At 34.4% G+C, this 23,793-nt stretch overlaps 1 protein-coding gene across 1 annotated transcript in view; it reads right to left on the reverse strand.

Moving 5' to 3' along the window:
• Nucleotides 1-8,865: 8,865 nt before the first annotated feature.
• LEMD3 (LEM domain containing 3) overlaps nt 8,866-23,793 on the reverse strand; it is a 78,773-nt gene continuing 63,845 nt past the window's right edge. The window contains exons 5-13 of the mRNA XM_010386908.2: nt 18,681-18,760; nt 18,449-18,594; nt 17,206-17,307; nt 16,976-17,078; nt 16,135-16,313; nt 13,742-13,823; nt 11,432-11,537; nt 11,267-11,345; nt 8,866-11,044 (exon numbers count right to left, since the gene is read on the reverse strand). Coding sequence (XP_010385210.1) covers nt 10,881-11,044; nt 11,267-11,345; nt 11,432-11,537; nt 13,742-13,823; nt 16,135-16,313; nt 16,976-17,078; nt 17,206-17,307; nt 18,449-18,594; nt 18,681-18,760 — 1,041 coding nt within the window. The 3' untranslated portion in view covers nt 8,866-10,880. The remainder of the gene's footprint in view (nt 11,045-11,266; nt 11,346-11,431; nt 11,538-13,741; nt 13,824-16,134; nt 16,314-16,975; nt 17,079-17,205; nt 17,308-18,448; nt 18,595-18,680; nt 18,761-23,793) is intronic.

Genomic DNA, 23,793 nt, shown 5'->3' on the forward strand with positions numbered 1-23,793 from the left:
GTGTCTTGCAGATTGTCATTAAAAACACAATATAAGTTCAATGAAACTCCACTAAAAAGTGAACTAGCAAACTTCTCAAACTTTGGAGGATTTCACAAAGTCAATAAAAATGACATAAAACTGCTCAAATTACAAGCATTACCAGAAATGTATCAGGGTCTGTCCAGTTAGCAATTAAAAAAAAGTTGGAAATGACAAAAAACAATGACAAGGAAGTCAGACACAGTGGCTCAGGCCTGTAATCCCAGCACTTTGAGAAGCTGTGGTGGGTGGATCACTTAAGCCCAGGAATCCGAGACAAGCCTGGGCAACATGGAGAGACCTCGTCTCTAAAAAAATACAAAAACTTAGCCATGCATGATGGCACACATTTGTGGTCCCAGCTACTCGGGAGGCTGAGGTGAGAGGATTGCTTGAGCCTAGGAGACAGAGGTTGCAGTGAGCCAAGATCACACCACTGCACTACAGCCTGATCGACAGAGCAAAACCCTGTCTCAAAAACAAAAAAACAACAACAAAAATGACCACAAGAAGAGCAGAAAGGAATTATATGATCAGAGAGAGACCATTTTCAAAATGAAGCCTGGGATATTATGCAAAATGATTCTTTGATTATAGAGCAGAAATCAAACATAAACTGAAAATTATCGTTTCATGATTTCAAATAATTTGTCAAAATGCCAGCTGGCTTTTTTGCAATAATTGAAGCATATCCCACCAAAATTATTAGGAAATTGAAGGATCCAAAATAGTCAACACGATCTTGACAAAGAAAAACAAAGCTGAAGGACTCACACTTCTTGATTTAAAAACTCGCTAGAAAGCTACAGTAATCAAGACAGTGTAGTATTAGCATAAGGATGGACATATAAATCAATAAAATATAATTGAGATTCCAGAAACAAACCTTCACATTTACAATCAGTAGATTTTTGACAAGGGTGACAAGACAATTCAATTGGGTAAGGAACAGTCTTTTCAACAGATAGCTCAGTGCTGGGGTATCTCATGGGATGTCGCAAATGGATACCCACATACAGAAAAATGAAGTTGGACTACTACCTCACACAATATTAAAAAATTAACTCAAAATGGATCAAAGTCCTAAATGTAAAAGGAAAAGCAATATAACTCTTAGAAGAAAACGTAGGTGTAAATCATTATAACCTTGGATTAGGCAATGGTTTCTTAAATACTCAAACCACAAGCAACAACAAAAAATAAATTGGACTTTATCAAAATTTAAAACATTTGTCCTATAAAAGACATCATCAAGCGAGTAAAGAGCCCACAAATAGGAGAAAATATTTGCACATCGAAATCTGATAACCCATCTACAACGTTTAAAGAACTCTTACAACACAGTAATGAAGGCTATACCCCAATTAAAAATGGGCAAATGATCTGAATAGGCATTTCTCCAAAGATAAATGCCAATATGCACATAAAACATGGCCAACATCATAAGCCAGCAGGGAAAATGCAAATCAAAGCAACACTAAGACACCATTTCATACCAACTAGGATGGTTTTTAAAAAGATCATCAGTATTGAAGAGGGTGAGAAGAAACTGGAACCTTCATACACTGCTGGTGAGAATGTAAAATGGTACAGCTGCTTTGGAAAACAGCCTGACAGTTCCTCAAAATGTTAATCATAGAGTTACCATATGACTTGTGGGTTGCCACAACCTTCACTTCCACTCCTACTTATACACAAGATAAATGACAACCTGTATCTATTTGAGAACTAGTATATGGTCATACCACCATTCTTCATAACAAGCAAAAAACTGGCAATAACCCAAATGTTCATCAACTAACAACACATAAATAAAATATGGTGTATCTATACATATTATTCAGCTATAAAAAGCAATAAAGTACTGATACATGCTACAACATGGATGAACCCTGACATTACTCTAAGTGAAAGAAGTTGGCCACAAGGGACCACATATTGTATGATTACGTTTATATGAAATGTTCAGAATAGGAAAATATGAGGACACAGAAAGATTAGTTGTTGCCTAGGAATATGAGGGTTAAGAGGATTGGGAATGATGGTTAAGAGGTATAAAGTTTCTTCTTGGGGTGATGATAATATTCTAAAACCGATTGTGGTGCTGGTTACACAATTCTGTGAATACACTAAAAACTACTAAGTTATACACTTTAAATAGATGAACTGTATGATACGTGACTTATATCTCAATAAAGTTGAGATAAATACACCTAATATATCTCATAAAGACAAATTTTTAAAATTCTATTTATGAGTTGATTAAACCCAGCTGAATATAAAATTAGTGTACTCAAAAATGGATGTGAAGAAGTTTCTCAGTATGTTGTACAGAAAGACAAAGAGATGGAAAATATGAAAGAGGGACTAAAAAAATGGAGTGATGATGGAGTAAGGAAGTCTAATAACTAACTCCCCTTACTAACTCTGCAGAGCCCCTTGTAGGAGCAGTGCGTCCCCCAAACCATCTCTTTGTATTTCATTATCACCCTTTAATCAACCTTTGTGCACATATGCATACTAAGGTGTTTTTTTAAAAAACTATCATCCAACCTTGTGATCAAAAACCAAATGCTACAAGAATCTTTTCCACAAATCTATATCGAAATTTCAAGCTAATGTCCACAACTTTTTTTTTTTGAGACACAGTCTTGCTCTGTCACCGAGGCTGTAGTGCAGTTGCACAATCATAGCTTACTGCACCCTCTATCTCCCGGGCTCAAGTGATCCTCCTGCTTCAGCCTCTCGGATAGCTGAGACTACAGACACACATCACCATGCCTGGTTAATTTTTTTTTTTTTTTTTTTTTTTTAAAGTAGAGACAAGGTCTCACTATGTTCCCCAAGCTGGTCTTGAACTCCTGAGCTCAAGTGATCCTCCTGCCTCAGCCTCCCAAAGTGTTCAGATTACAGGCATGAGCCACTGTACGAAGCCAGTCCACAACTCTTAGGAGGAAGACTAATTTCGCATTCAGAAAGAGACTAATTTCACATACAGTCCAAAAGAGGTAGGAAAAAAGGAAAAGGAAACAACAGATGAGACAAATAAAAAATAAACTGCAAAATTACAGACTTAACCAATGAATAATCACATTAAATGTTAAATGTAAATGCTGTATATACCCCAATTAAAAGGCAGAGATTGAGTGATTATCAGACCAGATCTTTTAAAAAGATCTAATTAAATATTGTCTACAAGAAACATAGTTTAAATATAAAGATATGAATAAGTTAAAAATAAATGACTTATCAAAAGAAAGCTAGAGTGGCTGTCTTAGTATCAAAGTAGATTTCAGAGCAGAGAATATTATCCGGGATAAAGATCACTTCCATAAAGAAGTCAAAACACAGAGAATATAATAACCCTGATTATTTACATACATAAAAGAGAGCTTTGAAATACATGCAGCAAAACCTGTCAGAACTGCAAGAAACAGGCAATTTCCCAATTATAGTTAGAGATTTCAATAATCCTTTTCAATAATTATCAGGTAGATGAAAAATTAGTAAGAATACAGAAGACTTGAATAATACTATCAAACAACTTCATCAAATTTACATTTATAAAACAGCCCACCAAATAACAGTAGAAAACTCTTTTTCAAGTACACATAGAATTTTTATGGAAAGTTTGTGTTGTGGACCATAAAGTAAGTCTCAACCTTAAAAGGATTCAAATCATTCAATGGATGCTAAAGGAATAAAATTAGAAATCAAAAGTGTAAGTAAAGTTACCTGGAAAATCCTCAAGTATCAGGAAACTAAATAACACATTCCTAAATAACCCAGGGGGCAAAGAAGAACTCAAAAGGGAAATTAGAATGTATTCTGGACTGAATGCAAATGAAAATACAACACATCAAAATCTGTGGGATTCTGCTAAAGCACTACTTAGGAAGAAATTAGGTCCCTGAAAGTTATATTGAACTCCCTAGAATCAAAACACAAACTTAATTTTAGACGCAGAGTAACAGAATAAAGTGTATGGCTTGATTCAAAAAATATATACTGAGCACCTAATTTCAGCCAGACACTATTTGGGGACCTAAAAATCAAGCAAACAACACAAAAATAAGACTCCCTATTTTTATGGGGATTGATATTGTAGCAAGGGATATAGGTAATAAACATATAAGATACTTTCAGATATTAATAAGAAAATAAAACAGCAATTTAAAAGAGAAAGGCCAGAGAAGATCTCCATGAAGAGATGTGAGCTGAAACCTGAATAAGGAGGAGCAGGCCATTCAAAGATCTGGTCCCAGGGAAATAATGTTACAGGCAGAGATCAGCAAGTGTGAAGTCCCTGTAGATAGGAAGTATACAGGAGACATAGAAGACCAGTGTGGCTGGAGAAAGTTAAGTGAAGGAGGCATAATAGGATAATTATCAGTAAAGCCAGAGAGCAACATCAGAAAAGGCAGAATCAAGTAAAAGTTAGGTATATAGAAGACAGACAAGCAGTTTAGTTCGACTAGAGCACAGGTAGATGGATGAGGACTGGGATTTGGCTAGAAAGGTACAGGCTGGTTTAGACTTGTAGTCATGGTAGCCACTGTCTACATGCGGCTATTGGCTACATGTGGGTAATACAACTGAAGGACTCAAGTTTTAATTTGATTAATTCAAATTAATTTAAATTTGAATTTAAAATTTTAAAACTTTTTAGTATTTGGGAAGAACTTGGGTATGTGAACCTACTGTTTCAACTGTAGATTTTATGATATCTCAATATAGATCAAGTATTTCCAATTAAAATGTCAAATCTGGATTAAGATAGGCTGTAAATAAGTTGCCCACTGTATAGGTTTCAGCACTTAAGTCATATATCCCAGGGTCACCTTAGCTATAATATATACTCCAGATTTTTGAAGTATGTAAAATAACATTTTTAAAGACAGGTTCAGATAATTTGAATACATAAGGTTAAACATACTAAAATTAATTTTACCCATTTTATACTTTTTTTAGTGTGGCCATTAGAAAACTATTAATTACACAACTGACATATTTCTCTGAAATAGCACCTGTCTAGATAAAGGCAGGCCTTGAAATCCAACTTGAATTTCACTATTATTTAGTAGGAAATAGTCACTGAGATTTCAAAATTCCACATTAGTAACTTTTTTTTTTTTGTATAGAGAAGTATGGCAACATTTGGAACTATAAAAATAGGACTGCCCTTTAAAAGATGTATTTTTAAATCACTTCAACAAAATGAAGTCACCAAAAAAAAAAGAAGAAAAAGAAAAAGCCTTTCAGGCCAAATGACTTGACTACAGTTACACAGGCTGTCTAACATAAAGCCTCAAACAAATTTCTAGTTTTGAGTGTAAGATAAACCATTCTTAACAGTTGACAAAAGTCAACTTTAGCATGTATTCCTTCCTTCAACAGCTGCAGGTTTCTAGACCTATACAAAATCTCATTTTTCTACAAACTAGGAAAATTTCTAATCAATATCAAACAATCACAGACAATGGCAGAACATTTTAAAAGTTAATTTTGTGGAGAGAAGAGATTCTCAAAGACAGTCCCCTCTTACCCTTCCTCCAACAATGTTCTGCGGTAGACAAAGAGAAGTCAGAGGGATCATTTTGCCTTATTTTGTCAATTATAGGACACCTTATCTAGCACCATAACTGGCTTCCTGCTCCCCTCCTCTAGTGCAGTCAGCCCTGTGTATCTACAAGCTCTAAATCTGTGGATTAAACAAACTGCAGACAGAAAATATTCCAAAAAAAATTTAAAATAATAAAAATACAGTGTAACAACTATTTAGATAGCAATAACATGGTATTAGGTATTAAAAATAATCTAGAGATGATCTAAAGTACATGGAAGGGTATGAGTAGACTGAATGCAAATATTATGCCATTTTATATATATGGGATTTGAGCATCTGTGGATTTTAGTGTCCACAGGGGTCCTGAAACCAATCCCCTGCAGATACCATGGGACAATTGTAATCTATAATTTGGGGAATGTCATCACCAGCCAACCAGCTACCCAAACCAGAAATGTGATGGTCATATTAGATTACACTTTAACTTCACATCATTGAAACACTTTCTCAAATTCTACCTTCTTAATTTAGTTCAAATTTTCCTTTCTACTTCACCCCATCCCCAATCCCCATCTAAGGGTCACACAGGTAAGTATGGCAGAAATGGGATTAACCATTTGGACTCGCTAGGTCATCTAACCCAAGGTCATGGTTCTAACTCCCAAATTGTACCTCCCTCAGACAGTTCTCAAAATATCTCAGAAATGTAGATCCCCCTTCACTTGCTAGAAACATCCACCTAAATGTTTTATAGGCAGGTCAAACTCAACATAGCCAAAACCCCAATTTATCATTTTTCCTATCCAATCTGTTCCTTAAAATGTTGGGATTTTAGATTTCCCATGCTAAATAATTAGGTATCAGTTTCTCTCTCAATAATTAATCGTCTTTCCCATTTTCTTATTCTTCAAATCTTTTCTCTATTAACAAATCCATATCATCCATTTCTCACCTAAACTCCCTTTAATATCCAACATCCAATCTTCATGTGACCTACAAAGACTTCCATGGTGTGACCATTGGCTACCTTCCTTATCTATTTATGTCCTTAAGCTTAGTGATTCAGTCGTAAGAAATTGCTTATGGTTTTTTTTTATTTTTTGTTTCAAGTGAGTCTTGCTCACCAAGGCTGGAGTCAAGTAGTGCAGTCTTGGCTCACTGCAACCTCCACCTCCCACATTCAAGCGATTCTCATGCCTGAACCTCCTGAGTAGCTGGGACTACAGGTGCATGCCACCATGCCTGGCTAATTTTTTTTTTTTTTTTTTTTTTTTTGTATTTTTAGTAGAGACGGGGTTTCACCATGTTGGCCAGGCTGGTCTTGAAATCCTGGCCTCAAGTGATCTGCCCACCTCGGCCTCCCAAAGTGCTAAGATTATAGGCCTGTGCCACCGGGCCCAGCTGACTTATTTTATTTAGATAAGGGGTCTCATTCTGTCACTCAAGCTGGACGCAGTGGCACGATCATAGCTTACTGCAGCATTGAACTTGTGGGCTCAAGCAATCCTCCCACCTCAGCCTCCCAAGTAGATGGGGACTAGAAGTGTGAGCCACCACGCCCAGCTAACTCTTTTTCTCATTTAGAGATGGGTCTAAAGGTTGCCCAAGGCTGGTCTTAAACTCCTGGCCTCAAGTGATCCTCCCGTCTCAGCCTCTCAACTAGTTGGGATTACACACATGAGCCAACACACCCAGTTCTGCTTTTAGTTTGTGCATAAACTGGGTTGTTTCTCATCAATATTTGTTCATGTGCTCTCTATACCTATATTACCCTCTTTCCAGTTTCAGGACCATTCTCAGGTCTCCAGTGTCTACCCATGAAAGAAAAAGTAAATCTGAGTTACACAGGCTCTGCTGGTTTTAAAATCTAAGAATCAATAAAATGTGTCTATCCTGTTACCCCTAGTAGAGGTTCTCAGGCATAGAAAACCACCATGAGAATGCATTTCTAGTCATAAAGTTTAACCAATGGGGCTTAAAGGTCAAGAGCATTCTGGACATTCAATTTAAGGCACAACTCTGGTTCCTAATGATCTCAGTTCTTAAGTATCTGTTCTTCAGCATCCTTCCCAAAAGAGTGATTGCCAAAATTCTGCTTGATTTAGCACCCTGTATGAGTCATCCGGAAACAGTGACTTGCCAAGGTAAGTCTAGGAAAAAAAAGGCAAAAATGCCATGGAGGGGACTTACAATAATGTGATGTCAACAGGAGCAGGGAGGAAGAACTGCAAGATAAATCTTGTTAAAGGAAACATTCTGGGCACATGACACATCAAAACACAGTTCACCTGGAAATCATAACTTACCATTCAATCTGTGAATACAAGGAAAATATAACAAAATCCAACATCAGCCTTCAATATTCACAAGATATTCATGAATCTACATACCAATGAGTATTGATTTTATAATCACACAGATCACATTCCTTTTCATGAGCTCACCACAGTAATAGAAGCTCTCCTGAGAGCTCAAGGGAAATTTTATCATTGTATCTATACTAATTGTATACTAACTATAATTAATTGTATCTATACTAATTAAGAGTGTTCAACTGAATTAAAATAGGGCTCAGTTGTTGCCTCACCTGCCCTGAGGTCTTCTCTCTATATTAAGATGCATAAAAGGTGCCTTTCTTTACTCGCAGAATTCTTCTGCCTGTTTCGCTCTCACTGTATTTTCCACATTATCTTTTATCTGCTCTGTGTTCTTCCTCTAGACTGTGACCATCTTGAGGATTGGGTCATGTGTTTTTCATCTTTGTATCCCTAACGCGTAACAGGACTTGGCATTTGTTAGTAATCAGTAAGTGTACCACATGACTGACTAATCTAGTCTTCTTTTTACTTGATTAACATATCAAAAAGTCTAAACCAATGCTATTTAAAGTAACTAGCCTATGAACTGTTTGTTAATAGTTTATAATGCAACAGAATTCAAGCCAGAATGTTAAAAGAAAAAGAAATGCTTCCTTTTAAAGAAAGTCTTGCTTGAAAAAGTATCTAGCAGAACTAATGCTTTGTGATGCAACTGATTGACATTCTTGCCCTATTTTGGTTCAAATACTTGAAAGTTGGATGAAGACATTTTCATGAGAAAAAATAAAATGCTAAGGGGATGGATAGTTAAAATTAACTTTATGGTCTTCATTCATCTTTATAAGCACAAATATTCATAGACTGTCAAACTGATTTAAACTAAACACACCTATTTTCACAGGTAAAAAATAAATACAGACACAGTGCACTTAAAAAGTTTTTAAAAAGCCAAGACACATAAAAAAAAACTAATAAATTTTTAATTAGAATTTTTTTCCTTTTTTTTTTTTAACAGGACAAGTAACAGATTACATCAAACTTCAGAACTTCTCAAATACCTAGTTATTATACACATTCCCATCTGTCTTGCAGGGAGGGATCTTGGTCGGCTTAACAGTTTCAGGTAAAATAAGCTGCATAATAGTATATATTACAATAATAAATGTACAATGTTTACATGAAATATGTTTTAGAAGCCAGAAAAAGATGCATCTGCATCAAAGGCGACCTTTTAAAATGCCACAACTATTTTTTACATTCACTCTTGCAACAGGTTACAAGATGGGGGTCACTAAGCTCAGATAAATCACTAAGATGCACATAAAATACAGGAAGATTGGTTACTTTATATATTATATATATTTATATTTTCACACGTTAGCATCTGAGACATAAACTGAGAATTTAAAATTTATTCTCTTCAGATAACAAATCATTTTTTATTCTTCATAAACAAGGTGCCCACAAAAGCACATAGGTAAGGCACAATAGGGCTTTCTGTTACAGAATAGTGTGCATCATGTTTACTTAACCAGAAAACGTGCATTATCTGTGCAAGTTCATGCTGCAAACCCAACGCATACAATAAAACGAAAAGGAAACTGAGCTTTAAATAAAACCAAAATTGGTACAATTCCAGCTGCTTCACATATTCATTTGGACTGACAATTATATATCAACAGGTTATTTTTAAAAAGCCAATTGTAGATTACAAGTAAAATTTACTCAGCAACTATTTTTATCTGAAATCAAAAACAGTAATAAAGTAAGTTTACTGAAACAAATTAAATACTGAGGCACAAAGCAACGGTCAATCGTGCATTTACTATACTGCAAACTTTCATGACCCAAAATTGCAAGTATAATTTGTCAAATACACATTTTGCTGCAACAATGTGCCCTGCTTTAAACTTGACATATAACAGAGGCACTAACATATCATTAAATTATAAATAGATTGGGAAAACGACTTAATCCCAATGGTACTATGTCACAGCCCTGGCATCTATAATAAATACAGCTTTACACAAAATATTTTTCCAATATCTGCCAATTTCTTCTTTATTGCTCACATAAATTTGAATCTATTACAACTGGTATCAGAACTTTCACACAAAATCATACTCAGACATTTTTATATAAAACCTATAAAAGATATTTTAAACTTGTATCTAATACTTCCAGGTGTTTGGCTGTTTGATCTATGCAAAAGTACAGCCATATGTGTGTATCTGTGTGTGTGTATATATATACACACCTATATATATACACACACATATACACATACATATATACACACACATTAGATTATGAATAAAATAGAAAGCTTATTTTACTGCTTTAATGCAGACATCTTCACAAAACAAGACTACTTTCACCACCACCAGCATTTATACATATATACAAAGCCAGTTTAAGTACATATACATCCACTTACACATATTTGTAACCACTAAGCCCAAATTAATTTTCCCATATTCCAGCTGTAGCAAATGAATCACTTATAAGCAACAGAAACCTAAGGTTAAATTGGGAAATCAACAGTTTTACCACATTAGCCTGTAGGAACTATGCAGATGACTGCATACAAAAATTCACAACATTAGTTCACAAGAAAGTATGGGACTACAAGAAGCCTTTTCATCATGCTTTTGTGTGGTTATCCAAACACTTCTTGGTGCAAAAATACAACCACCACATCTGAAAATGCTTAATAAAGTCAATGTTCCTCATGCAAAACTTTAAATGCATTGGCTTAACTGAGCTCCAAAAGCTGAATGAAATAATTATCCTACCTACTCAGCATTGCTGTCTCACTGCTAAATCCCTTTGGAACCTTAAGACTTCTGGAACGTTCAGAGATGTATTCATCAATAAAAATATTACATACAAAAAGCATTTAAAAAGGAAGACAAAAAGCCAAACAGGAATTTTCCTATTGTAAGTAACAGTCTTAGAAATGGAAGGAAATATTTTCAGGAACTTCCTTGAGAATTGGTTAGGCCAGTCCGAAGACGAAGATGAGACATAGAGTTCATATGTTTATTTGATGGCTTCAATGGAGTGTTGGAAGTGAGAGCCTGTGGAAAGCGATGGTGGTATCTATCTAGCCGTAAATATTTTACTGTAACCAATTTCCCTGTTGTAAGATAGAAATAATATTTTAGATCAGTAAAACTGTTTAATATTTGCAGAAAATTAACTGTGGTAAAAGACATATGAGCACAAAACATAACTAAAGTCATCTAAAATTATTACTCAAAAAAATGCTAACCTAAATTCTTTTACTTGAAATCTGGTATAGTTTAAAATTAAACTATAACTATCTTTTCAAAATGTTTGTAATACTCAAATTTCTTACCATCAAACCAAGAGCCATGTAATGCTTTAAAAGCCTTTCCAGCATATTCTGGAGACAGACATTTAACATATACACAACCCTGGGATATTAAAAAAGAAAGAAAATAGTCTTAGTTTAATAGCAACAAATCCAAAACATGAAATTCAATACTAAAAGTTACTTTACCTCACGTGAATTTTTGTCTACTGCAATGTGAACAATGCCATCATTATCACTGCATTTTTCTAAAATTGCTTCTTGAATTGCCAAATGCCACTGATCCCCTATTTCCCTAAAAGTTAATGAAAACAAAAATCAACAACCATATTCCTACTTGGTAAAAATTCTTCATTGTCTCTTACAACATATATATACTACCAGAATTGGGATAGTTTTAAAACTACATATGATTTTAATTGGTATTAAGTAAATGTTTGTTGACTAACAGGAGGTGGATTTAAAAATAATAATTCAGAAGTCTCAGCCCTCCTCTCACATTCCAGTAAGAGTGCAGAGAACTGGCCGGGTATGGTGGTTCACGCCTGCAACCCCAGCACTTTGGGAGGCCGAGGCAGGCAGATCACGAGTTCAGGAGATCGAGACCATCCTGGCTAATATGGTGAAATTCCGTCTCTACTAAAAATACAAAAAAAAAAAAAAAAAAAAAAAAAAAATAGCCGGGCATGGTGGCGGACGCCTGTAGTCCCAGCTACTCGGGAGGCTGAAGCAGGAGAATGGCGTGAATCTGGGAGACGGAGCTTGCAGTGAGCCTAGATCATGCCACTGCACTCCAGCCTGGGCGACAGAGTGAGACTCTGTCTCAGAAAAAAAAAAAAAAAGGAGTGCAGAGAGCTGAGGCAATAAAAGACTAGCCCACCGCTGCAGAAAAAATGGATTGGGTCATTCCTATGTTTAAAAATCCTGTGTACTTACAGTTATTTCTGTTTTCTTTCTAGTGTTAATAAGTACTTTAAATGAGTTGTGAACTTATTACAGTTGTAAAAGTCAAACGTTATTTATTTATTTTGAGACAGGGTCTTGCTTTGTCACCCAGGCTGGAGTGCAGTGGCGTGATCTCGGCTAACTGCAACATCTGCCTCCCAGGCTCAAGCCATCCTCCCACCTCAGCCTCCCAAATAGCTGGGACTATAGGTGCATACCACCAATCCTGGCTAATTTCTTTTGTATTTTTTGTAGAGACAGGGTTTTGCCATGTTGCCCAGGCTGGTCTCGAACTCCTGAGCTCAAGTGATCCACCTACCTCAGCCTCCCAAAGCACTGGGATTATAGGTGGGAGCCACTGTGCCCGGCCAAATGTTATTTTCTTTAATTGTAATGATATGTTCAAATTCCTGAAGAAAAATCTTAGTAAATACTATATTTCAGCTTCTCTTTTCCAAAATAATGATACAGGACTAACATTTTGTACAGCCACCTTACTATAACGACAGTTCTAAGGTTTTTCTGCTGTAGTAATGGACATTTGTCTTGCTTGTGAGACAAAGATGGCAGGAGAGAGAGGAAAATGACTTCACTTTAAATCACAAATTTTCACCTTAGGTAATAAACAGTGGACTTGCGAATTCCTAAGATATGAGGTGAGATTTCCAACAGAGGTATCATCATACTGCTAATTGTTTCTATCTCTGCAAAATTAGAGGCGGTGTCTCTCTCTGTGTGTGTGTGTGTACGTGTGCGTGCAAACAGGTGGCATACTGCTTCTTCACATTTCCAATTTTGCTGTCACTTATTTGGAATTTCATCAATGAGTGATGAGACTCTGGGGGTATTTTACACATATTGTAATTACCACTGTCGGGACTTTTAAAACAAAAAGAATTTGATCTGTAATATCACTCCACTGTCGGGACTTTTAAACAGAATTTGATCTGTAATATCACTGGATAGATAAGCAGTACCCTCAGGAAGCTAACTGTAAGAGTTATTACAGCTTATATATGAAATACTATGCATTCTAAGGTAGTCACTTTTGACTGTGCTATTCTCTGGAAGCATATGTTGCTTGAATTATAAAGTCTGAGAAGTTCTTCAAATATTACATTGACAAGTGGAGACAGGACTTTGTAGAGAAGCAGGTGTATACATCTTTACAGGAAACTTTTTACAATTTGAGATTTGAAATTTGTAAGAAGCAGTGATTTTTTTAATCTATATTTTCTACTGAGGCAAAAATAATGACAGTCATGTATAATGACATGAGTCATTAATTTGCCTCAAGCATTTATCTATTTATCTGCTATGAGGATTCATAGGGAATACAAAGATTTATAAAAGTGTTACAAATCTTTACACATTAGTGTCCTTTGGCCAAATCTGTGCTTGGAATTTAATGAAAGACAAAAACATAACGTTTCTGTAGTAGAGATTCAGAAAAAAAACATTATCAATTACAGACACACCATTATAAGAATATCATGCATTTTCCAGCCAAATATTCAGAATAAGAGTTACATGTACCCCGATCATAATACTTACATAACGGGATCAAACATATTCCGAATCTTTAGACACGGTGTCAAACTATTTGGCGGTGAATTTCTTCTATCTAAATGAAATGCTACAAAAAACAAGTTAGATTAACTATTTGTCATTGTTCCAATTTGTTGAAAGGTATTCAATTATTCAGTTCATTCGAAAAATATTCACTGCATGCTTTTACTAGGAGCCAGACCCCTGGTTAGATGTTAAGGTGAATAAGACAGATAGTCATTGCTATCAAAGAGTTTACAGTTTAATGGGAGAGACAGATGATGAAGAGTGTCATGCAAGAAAGTACCACTGTGATTATTAAGTCCTAAGAAAGGAAAGTATAGACAGCTTTTTAAAAGTAACTTAACTTCATATGAGAAAATAAAAGTTCCCTGAAAAAGTGAAATTTATGTGGGAACTGAAGAATAAAAATTAGCAGGGTGAAGAGAAAAGGAAAATTTCAAGCAGAGGTGATCGCTTGTACACAGCTCCTGGGGCAAGAAGGAGCAAATGTGGCTGGAGTAGAAAGAATAGAAAGATAAATCTACAGAAGATGTCAGATTATTTAAGATGATGTAGGCTACAAAAACTTATTTGGGCATTATCGTAAGAGTAATAAAAAGCCACTCAAGTGTTTTTAAGGAGAAGAGTATGAAATCTGTCTTTTAAAACTACAAATTTTAAAATACATTGTTATGTGGAGACTCAGGTAAAAGCAGAAGTGAATGCAAGGTGACCAGTTAGAAGGTTATTATTATATTATAGTTGTCTAAGAAGGAGAGGATAATGATGTGGGTAAGACAGGCCAACAGTGCAGGTGACAAGTGGATAGAATCAGGGCATATTATGAAGTAGACATGACATGACCTGTTGAAAGATTGGACAAAGAGGGATAAAGGAGAGATTAAGAATTACCCCTAAGTTTATGCAGAATCAACTCAGAAAAGGTATCATTAACTAGACTAGGAACACTGGAGAGATCAGGCTGGTGTACATGTTGAATCTGTGGTGCCCACCTCCTAGTAGAGAAATATATAGTTGGGTACAAAAATCTGAAAACCAGACTTCATTCAAAATAAAAAATTGGGAGTTATCCCAATATGGTAAATTAAGTCACAGCAAGATGATCATCTAGGAAGAGATGGCAGAGTGGGAAAAAAAAGATGGCCTTGAGAAACTCTTAACACCTAGAGGTGAAGAAAAAGAGGATAATCTAGAAAAGGACTGAAGAAAGTCTGAGGTAGGAGGAAGGAAAAAAAAAAAAAAACCAGAAGAAAGTGGCATCCCCAAATCCCAATGAAGAAAGTTTCAAGGAGGGCTGAACTGTCAAACACTGTTAAGAGGTCAAGTAAAATAAGGAATTCTCTATTTTCAGTTTACAGAGAAACTGAAATGCATGCATCATTTAGAGGAAATAGTATAATCGTTGGCAACATCAAAGCATCATTTTTTAATTTAAGTTCTGGGATGTATGTACAGGACATGCAGATTTGTTACACAGGTAAACGTGTGCCATAGTGGTTTGTTGCACCTATCAACTCAAACCCATCACCCAGGTATTAAGCCCTGGATGCTTTAGCTATTTTCCCTGACAGAGCATCACTTCATGCCATGTTTAAAGAAGCCTCTTATTCAAGCTTTTTCAAAGTGAAAATTAATTGGAGAATAAAAAAGGAATGACTGGACTTTGTATTGCATGTCCAAAACAACTTACTTACCTTTTCCACAAACACTGTGTTTAGCAAATATTGACATACTTTTATAAGAAAAAGTCATAATTTTCTGATGCATTGTTTTCTGCTTTTCTGTGTAGCAAAGGTTTGGGTACATATGGCAGCCAATCTTCAAAACCCCCTACAAACTTACCCCTTCCTTATTTATACATGTTTTTGAAACAATGTAGGCATTAAGAAAAATATGGAAAGATACCCACAAAAGTTACTTGGCAGGACGGATATATAAATAGAAAAGTCTTAGTAAGAGGAGGCAGGCAAAAATTGGAAAAAAAAGAGCAGTTAAAAAGTTATGACTTCACTTATATACATACAGGTTATATATATTATATTGTATATGTAACATAAATTATGTTATTTACATAAAGAAATTAGATGAAAAGAATGCAGTTAACATATATAATACTAAGTTGTTTTGTTAAGTGAAATAGGCAAGATTCAAGGAATATTCATCTTTATTAAAGATAAACCATTTATGTTTGCATTAGCAAGGACAAAATTGTGGAAGGATACTTAAGAAGCTAACACTGATTCCTTCTATGAAATGGAACCAGAAAGACAGCTTTGCCTTCATACATCTTTCGACTGTACTGTTTCACTTAACACATTTTTGTCATTTTGAAAAATTGGAAGAAAATTACTTTCTTGATGTTTAAAAATACATACCTTGACCTTGCCATACTTTAGAAGGTATAACTAATATTTTGTCACAGGATGCAGAAGGCTGGATCCACCGCCAAACCAGAAAATCTGCACCACCTATTCTTCGTGTTTCCGTGCGAACTCTAGACTCATTAGCAGCAAGGAAGTCAACAGCTCTATCCCAGACTTTCTTCATTTTTTTCCTATCATGTGAACAAAAGGGCAAATTTACTATCATCTCGGCTTATGTCATCTTTTTGAAATATTAGTATCTGAGGTAATGTTAACTCTAGCTGTTCTTACCACTACTCATGGAGTTTGTTCAAAGAAGAATTAGATGCCTATACCTCATCTCAGATTTACTGAGTTTCAATTTCCAGAGCTAGAGCACAAACATCTGTATTTTTTCCCCCCCAAAGCTCCACTGGCGATTATGTGTTGCTAGGGTCAAGATGCTGCTTCAGGATATGGAATTATCTATTATTTTCAAAAAGTTGTATTTAGTTTTTACTTTAAAAGCTTCATTAATAATAAAGTTAGTACTTAAAAAACATTAGTAAAACACCAGCCACTGGCTATCATCTATTTCTTTATCAACATGAAATTAAACGAAATAAGATGGAGACTAACAACAAAGAATCAAGAATGCCTAGGAATGAGAATGACTTAGAAATCCAAGTGTCACTCAAAATCAGGAGAATAACAGAAGAGAATTTAGAAAGAGAGTATAAAGTACCAACAAAACAAAACCTGTGCAGTAAGTCAGTCTAGTTGAGAAGGGTCACAGCTCTCAATATAATTTTCAATACTGCAGAAAGCACCTATATTTTCTGATTTACTTGAACTCACAATGCTTTGAACACACCTGTCATGAGGCTGTATTAAGGAATCGCGTACATGTGGAATAGGCATGTAAGGCTGTAAATCTTTGTTTTCCTGGCAGGCTTCATTATGACTTCGTAAAACATCTAAAAATAAATAAAATTTACAAAGGAATCAATCACTTGACATAATGTTGTAGTTTAATCACACAATGACTCTTCCAGAAATAGTTAAGATTCTTAGAAATAGTTGAGATTCTTGGAAATACCATACCTATAATCTTCACCACCATATCATACATCTGCCTTGTTTCTTCCTCTTCTTTTGTCCATCGATATTTCATGTAACGCAGAACGACACAAACCATCACTACACCTGTAATATTAATATACTTTGTGTTTTAAAAATTGTGGTCAATATCACTCAATAATATTGCAGTGATTATTTTAACTGCCACAATGGAATGAATCTTCAAGACAGATGGCTGAATTACCTATACGATTAAAACTACATAAAAAAAATTAATACTGAACATTTTCCAAAGTTTCACTTCTTTCTAGAAAAAAGCATTTCTTCCATTACCTTGACAAGTGAACACTCAAATTCTAACTACTATTTTAAAAAAATTAAATATGTTTCACAAACTTTTTTCCTTTGCAGCATAAAATGACTAGAAAAGTGAATCTCGAGACTAAACATACTAAATCTTACAAAAATCATCTTAAAAAAGCAAATGAATTTTTCTTTTGTTGTTGTTTTTGAGATAGGGTCTTGCTTTGTCATCCAGGCTGGAGGGCAGTGGTACAATCATGGCTAACTGCAGCCTCCAACTCCTGGGCTCAAGAAATCCTCCCACCTCAGCTTCCCAAGTAGCTGGGACTACAGGTACTTGCCACTATGCCTGTCTAATTTTTAAAATTTTTTGTAGAGGTAGGGTCTCACTGTGTTACCCAGGCTGGTCTTAAATTCCTGAGTGCAAGCAATCCTCCTGCCTCAGTCTCCCAAAGTGCTGGGATGACAGATGAGAGCCACTAAAGCTGGCCAAAATGAATTATTTTTAAAGAAGAAAGAAAGAAAGAAATAATAATAAAAAAAACTATCACCTAAATCCCTATTATCAATTAAAAAATGATAAAAATTTTAATTTAGGTAAATGACATTTTAAAAACTAAACATAATTTTAATAAACTTAATTTATAATACTATTATTTAAAATAAGCTCAATTTTTATATTTTTCAATTCTACTTTCTAAAGTAGATTTCTATGTATACACTGACCACACTTGTTTTTTTTTGTGACAGTCTTATGATAAAGTTTTATTCCTACCTCTCCTCATATTACTGTTTTCTAAGCCCTTAGAATGATCCTGACATTATTTTTATTATATTTAGAGACGACATCTAGCTGTGACTTATGTGGTAACAATCACAAAAATGAATTTTCAACTCGCATTTAGTGAAATACACACAAAAATTCAGACTGCAATTTATCTCCTTTCTTACCTTTACAACTTACCTAAGCATAACAACAATAATCTGTGAGTTACAGTAACAAAAGCACGTCGAAAACGACACCAAAAAGACATCAGTGGTCTTGTGGACTGTAAAAACTGCACATCAGTTATATTTGTCAATTCTTCCTCAGGGCCAAAACCAACACACCTATTTAAAAATAAGTAAGGTAGAATTTAAAGTCAAAATCACTTCTCCCAGTACAAAATGGTCAAAGTGGAAATCAGATCCTTTACCTTATTCCAACATCTTTTCCATTTTCTAAGATCCACTGCAATGAAGTGTTAAATATACCTTCATATTCAGGACCTAAATCCTAACAACAAAAATAGAGAAAAATAACTATTCTTAATCTACATTCGACTCTCTGTAAGGTATCCTTTATAACACACTCTATATAACATTTTTATTTTAACTACATAACATAAAATATTCATTACAGAAAATTTAAAAAGAATGAGAAAAAAAAGTTAGCATTTTCCCACTACTCCAATATAATCAGTGTGAATATTTTGCTTTTTTGTTTTTAATTTTACATATTTGGGAACTGAGTCTCTCTCACTCAGGCTGGAATGCAGTGGAACAATCTTGGCTCACTGCAGCCTTGCCTCCTGGGTTCAAGCGATTCTCCTGCCTCAGCCTCCCAAGTAGTTGGGATTACAAGCGTCAGCTACCAGGCCGGGCTAATTTTTTTTTTTTTTTTTCATACTTTTGGAGAGACGAAGTTTCACCATGTTGGCCAGGTTGGACTTAAACTCCTGTCCTCAAGTGATCCACCAGCCTTGGACTCCCAAAGTGCTGGGACTACAAGCATGAGCCACTGCGCCAGGCTTGGAAGTTCTTTATTATCATTAGTTTATCAGTGCCATCATGAGAGTGAATTCACCACTTTTTAAAATGCAATACTATTTACAAATGAACAAAGAAATGGCAAACTCTTCCAGATATGGATGTTTCACAGACATATTCTCAACACATAAAAGCAGTAAGCCTATCAACTAAAGAAAAACCAACCGGGTTACCAATTATAAGATTTGAGCATTCAAGTAAAAAGTAGAATTTTGAAAAACTAGCATTCATCTTTGTGATCTGGACAACTTCACAATACTTGAAGACCTTTCCAATGAGATTTGTGTAACATTCACAAATGCAGTTTTTTGATATGGAATAATGAAATGTGACCAATGCATTTGAAAAATTCTGATTTTTATAAAAACCAATCATGCATATAACATCATGCAGAGGTAAAAGATCCATTCAAAGTACAAAATAAACAAAAGGATTTTATGAGACGAGAGTACAAAAAGTTCACTGATACAGTTTGACATTCCACATTGCAACTAACATTTAAGAAACTACTACTTATAGAGGTTTGGTATCATATCAAAGAAGAGCATCTATCTACAATTATCTGAAAAGGCAACTAAAATACTTTCCAATGTTTTGACTACATATCAATGTGAGGCTGGATTTTAATGACGAACTTCAACTAAAACATCATGACAGGTTGAATACAGAAGCAGATAAGAATCCAGTCTCCTTTTATTAAGCTACAAATTTAAGAGATTTATAAAATATATAACAATGCCACTGTTCTCATTGAATGTTTTCATTCTGGAAAAGTCACTTTTCATAAAAATACATTATGTTAACATATAATAGATTCATTTTTCTTATTCTAAATACATAAATTTTTTTCAGTTTTAATTTTTAATATAAACATGTATTTTTGTAATACATATTCACCATTAGAAAGTAAATATATCTTTCTAATATAAACAAAAACATATAAATATATATCTCCCACAAACAAAAGCCAGAGAGTCCTCAGTAATTACAGGGAACCAAAAAGTTTAAGAACTGCTATGTGTGGGTATTTTTAAATTAAAATAGTAAAAATAAATTGGTATCATATTACACATACTATTGTTCTATTTGCTTTTTTTCATGGAACAAAATATTGTGTCAATGTCAGTATACATAGAAAAAACCCTATTTTTTCAACAAAATAGTATATCATTGTATGATTATTCTACACTTTTAATCAACCCCTTATTAACGAACATTTAGAGTATATCCAATTTTTAAAATTTATCAAATATAATACTGCTATAAACACCTTTACTATGTGCCAAGTACTATTTTAGAAACTAGAGGTGCAGCATAAACAACACAGTGAAAATTCCCTATGTTCACGGAGTTTGTATTATTAGTATGTCTTTATGTCCTTTTTGACCAAAAAATGAATTTATTTTTTTTTTTTCTGAGACGGAGTCTCGCTCTGTCAACCAGGCTGGAGTGTAGTGGTGCGATCTTGCCTCACTGCAACCTCTGTCTCCAGGGCTCAAGCAGAGTCTTGTGCCTTAGTCTCCCAGGTAACTGGGCTGTTATAGGCATGTGCCACCACACCCAGCTAATCACTATATTTTTAGTAGTAGCAGAGACAGGGTTTTGCCCTGTTGGCCAGGCTGGTCTCAAACTGCTGGCCTCAAGTGATCTGCCTGCCTTGGCCTCCCAAAGTACTGGGATTACAGGCGTGAGCCACCGTGCCTGGCTCATAGAGGAAAAAATGAATTTCTAAACACAGAAATAAAAAGTCATTAAAATCTCTCTTAAAAAGAGATTCTTCTAAGAAGTGCCCTATTGTATTTTATCAACAAATTCTTCAACAGCATTGGAAATTTTAAGGTTTTCATTTGATCAGTATAGTTTACTTCCTAATATAAAACTGATAAGTTATTCTAATGTATCAAATTTGCGAATGTAATACAAAGTTTTATAAAGCAGAACTACTCTTGTTAGGCATCATTACATGAAACTACTCTTGGGATTTTTAAGATGGTGAAGAGGCCATCTGTCTTTTTAAGCTTGGGTGTTTTATTATAGCATTTACAAATATCAAAAAATTGCAGACAATGTATTCAATGCTTGAAAAAAGTTTATATATGAGATCATTTCAATGGATATTATGAACTTAGAAATAATCATGATGAGAGCTAAATAGCTATCTGCTTAAAAAAATAAAACTACGTTTAATTTATATATACAGTCATACCTCAGTATTCACAGAGGATTGGTTCCAGGATGCCCCATGGATACCAAAATCCACAGATGTTCAAGTTCCTGACATAAACTTGCATAGTATTTGCATATAACCTATGCACATCATTCTTTATACTTTAAATCATTTCTAGATTACTTATAACACCTAATATAATGTAAATGAATATAGACAGTTGTATTTTTTAAATCTGTGTTTTTTCCATTGTATTTTTTTTCTTTTTATTCCCAAAAAGATTTTTGATCCACAGTTGGTTAAATCCGTGGATGCAAAACCCATGTATACGTAGCACCAACTGTATTTATAATTATAAAAATATATGTACTCATATGAGTAGCATAAGAATGAGGATACAAGTGATTTTTATTCGCTTTAATATTGTATTAAAATATGCAATAAAGTTACACAAAATAATTTCAGGCAATTAGTTTCAATTACTACTAGAAATCATTTTGTGTATAAATGAAAATCTACAAAGCAAGATTAATATAGGTTGTCAGTGCAGCTGAAGACAGCATTATTGCATTTAGTTTTCTTTGTAATGTTGTCACTACCATACATTTTTAAAAAGGATTTTGTGTTCATTTGGTTCTTCAAAGACACAGATGTCACATAGTACCCTTCAAATACATGCATATATTAAAAATGAATGAAATAAATGTTGTATTTACTTGTACTTATATACATGCTGTTCAGCTTGTATTACTATGATTTGCCTAGTATCATGGCATGCTTTGCATTACTACATATACTACTGGACAAGTTTAATCTAGTCTTTGAAGACTAGACTATAAGCATAAGTTTCAGATAACATAAAAACAAACTCCCAAGGTTATTAGTTGCAAATTTTAAATATAAAAATTTTAGGAGGCTGACATTATAAATATTACTGTTCTCATCAAATATCCCTTAAAAATTAACAAGGACACCTACAGATCTAAAAAGCTAAGTACGAGGAGGAATGGAGGCCTTAAACCTCTTAGTTATAAAATAACAAAGGTAAGAAAAGACGATCTGTTGTTATTTTCCCTTTTTCTGTTTTCCTTTCCCTTGTTAATATCACTTGACATCCACTCACTATCTGGAATACAACGAAACCATGGAATGTTCATTTTATGGGTACACATTCTCAATAAACAATTGATTATTTAAAACCTCATTAAGGATTTAATAGGCTGAGGTCTAAAATATGCCATTATTTCCACAAAAATATATATATATAGCGTGCTAGAGTATTAGAAAATGGAATTTTTATAAAAGCAAAAATTGAATTATTTGCTTATGCCAAATAGTTGATGCTAATACTGTAGCATACATAGCATACACCTGATTTTAACAGTTTAAACTGCTTTATTATTCACTTTTTGTAGCCACCTGGAAAGCTGTGGGTACGGCAGGGGTTGGTCAACTTTTTCTTTTTTCCGTGAAGGGCCAGAAAGTAAATGCTTTAAGCGCCAGAGTAAACGCTTTAAGCTGTGCAGCCATATAAATTTCTTTCTTTTTTAAAAGCAAGCTTTAAAACTGTTGTAAAACCACAGCTCACAAGCCATACAAAAACAGGCAGGCTGGATCTGGCCCATAAGCCATGGCTTGCTAACCTCTGAGGTACGGCATTCCAGCATCATAAAACAAACATTTTCCAATAACTGATGACAAAAATCAGGAGGAAACTAAGTTTTTAATTTTTAAGGCACAACTTTTATTACTATTGTTTATTACTATTTACTTATAGGCAAGAGCTCAGTCAGTATACTACTGACTGCTTCATGTAAATCTTTCTAAATTCGAAGTATATTTTCCCAAATCTTAAATCTAACACGTGTGTACTCACGCATACCCCCATGACCTCTCCCAAATGTTATTTTCAAAATAATGGGTCAAAAATGTGTATTTTAAAACCCACATCAGATTCTCTGAACTTGGATTACAGTTTCCAAGTACAAAAATAATACTGTTTCATTAAATAAGGCAACAAAACTTTAGTTAGTAAGAAGGGAAAAAGGCACTGGTATAGGGAGAAATCAAGCAAGGACTAAAAACCTACTATGGATAGTTTATGAAACTGATAATTTACATAGTAATAGCTACGCAGCTTTCCAGCTGGTGAATATTCTAGTGAACTGTGAGATGATATACACTATACATCAGATGGCACCTTTTAAACTTAATTAAAATATAACACACAAAAATCCACAATGCTGAATAGGATATCACTCCTGATTCAGTAAGAATTGTATGATCTTTCACCTGCTAGAATAACAGAAAAAAACACAGTCTTTAGAACCAAG

This window comes from Rhinopithecus roxellana, chromosome 10, assembly GCF_007565055.1.
Source record: "Rhinopithecus roxellana isolate Shanxi Qingling chromosome 10, ASM756505v1, whole genome shotgun sequence".
NCBI lineage: Eukaryota > Metazoa > Chordata > Mammalia > Primates > Cercopithecidae > Rhinopithecus > Rhinopithecus roxellana.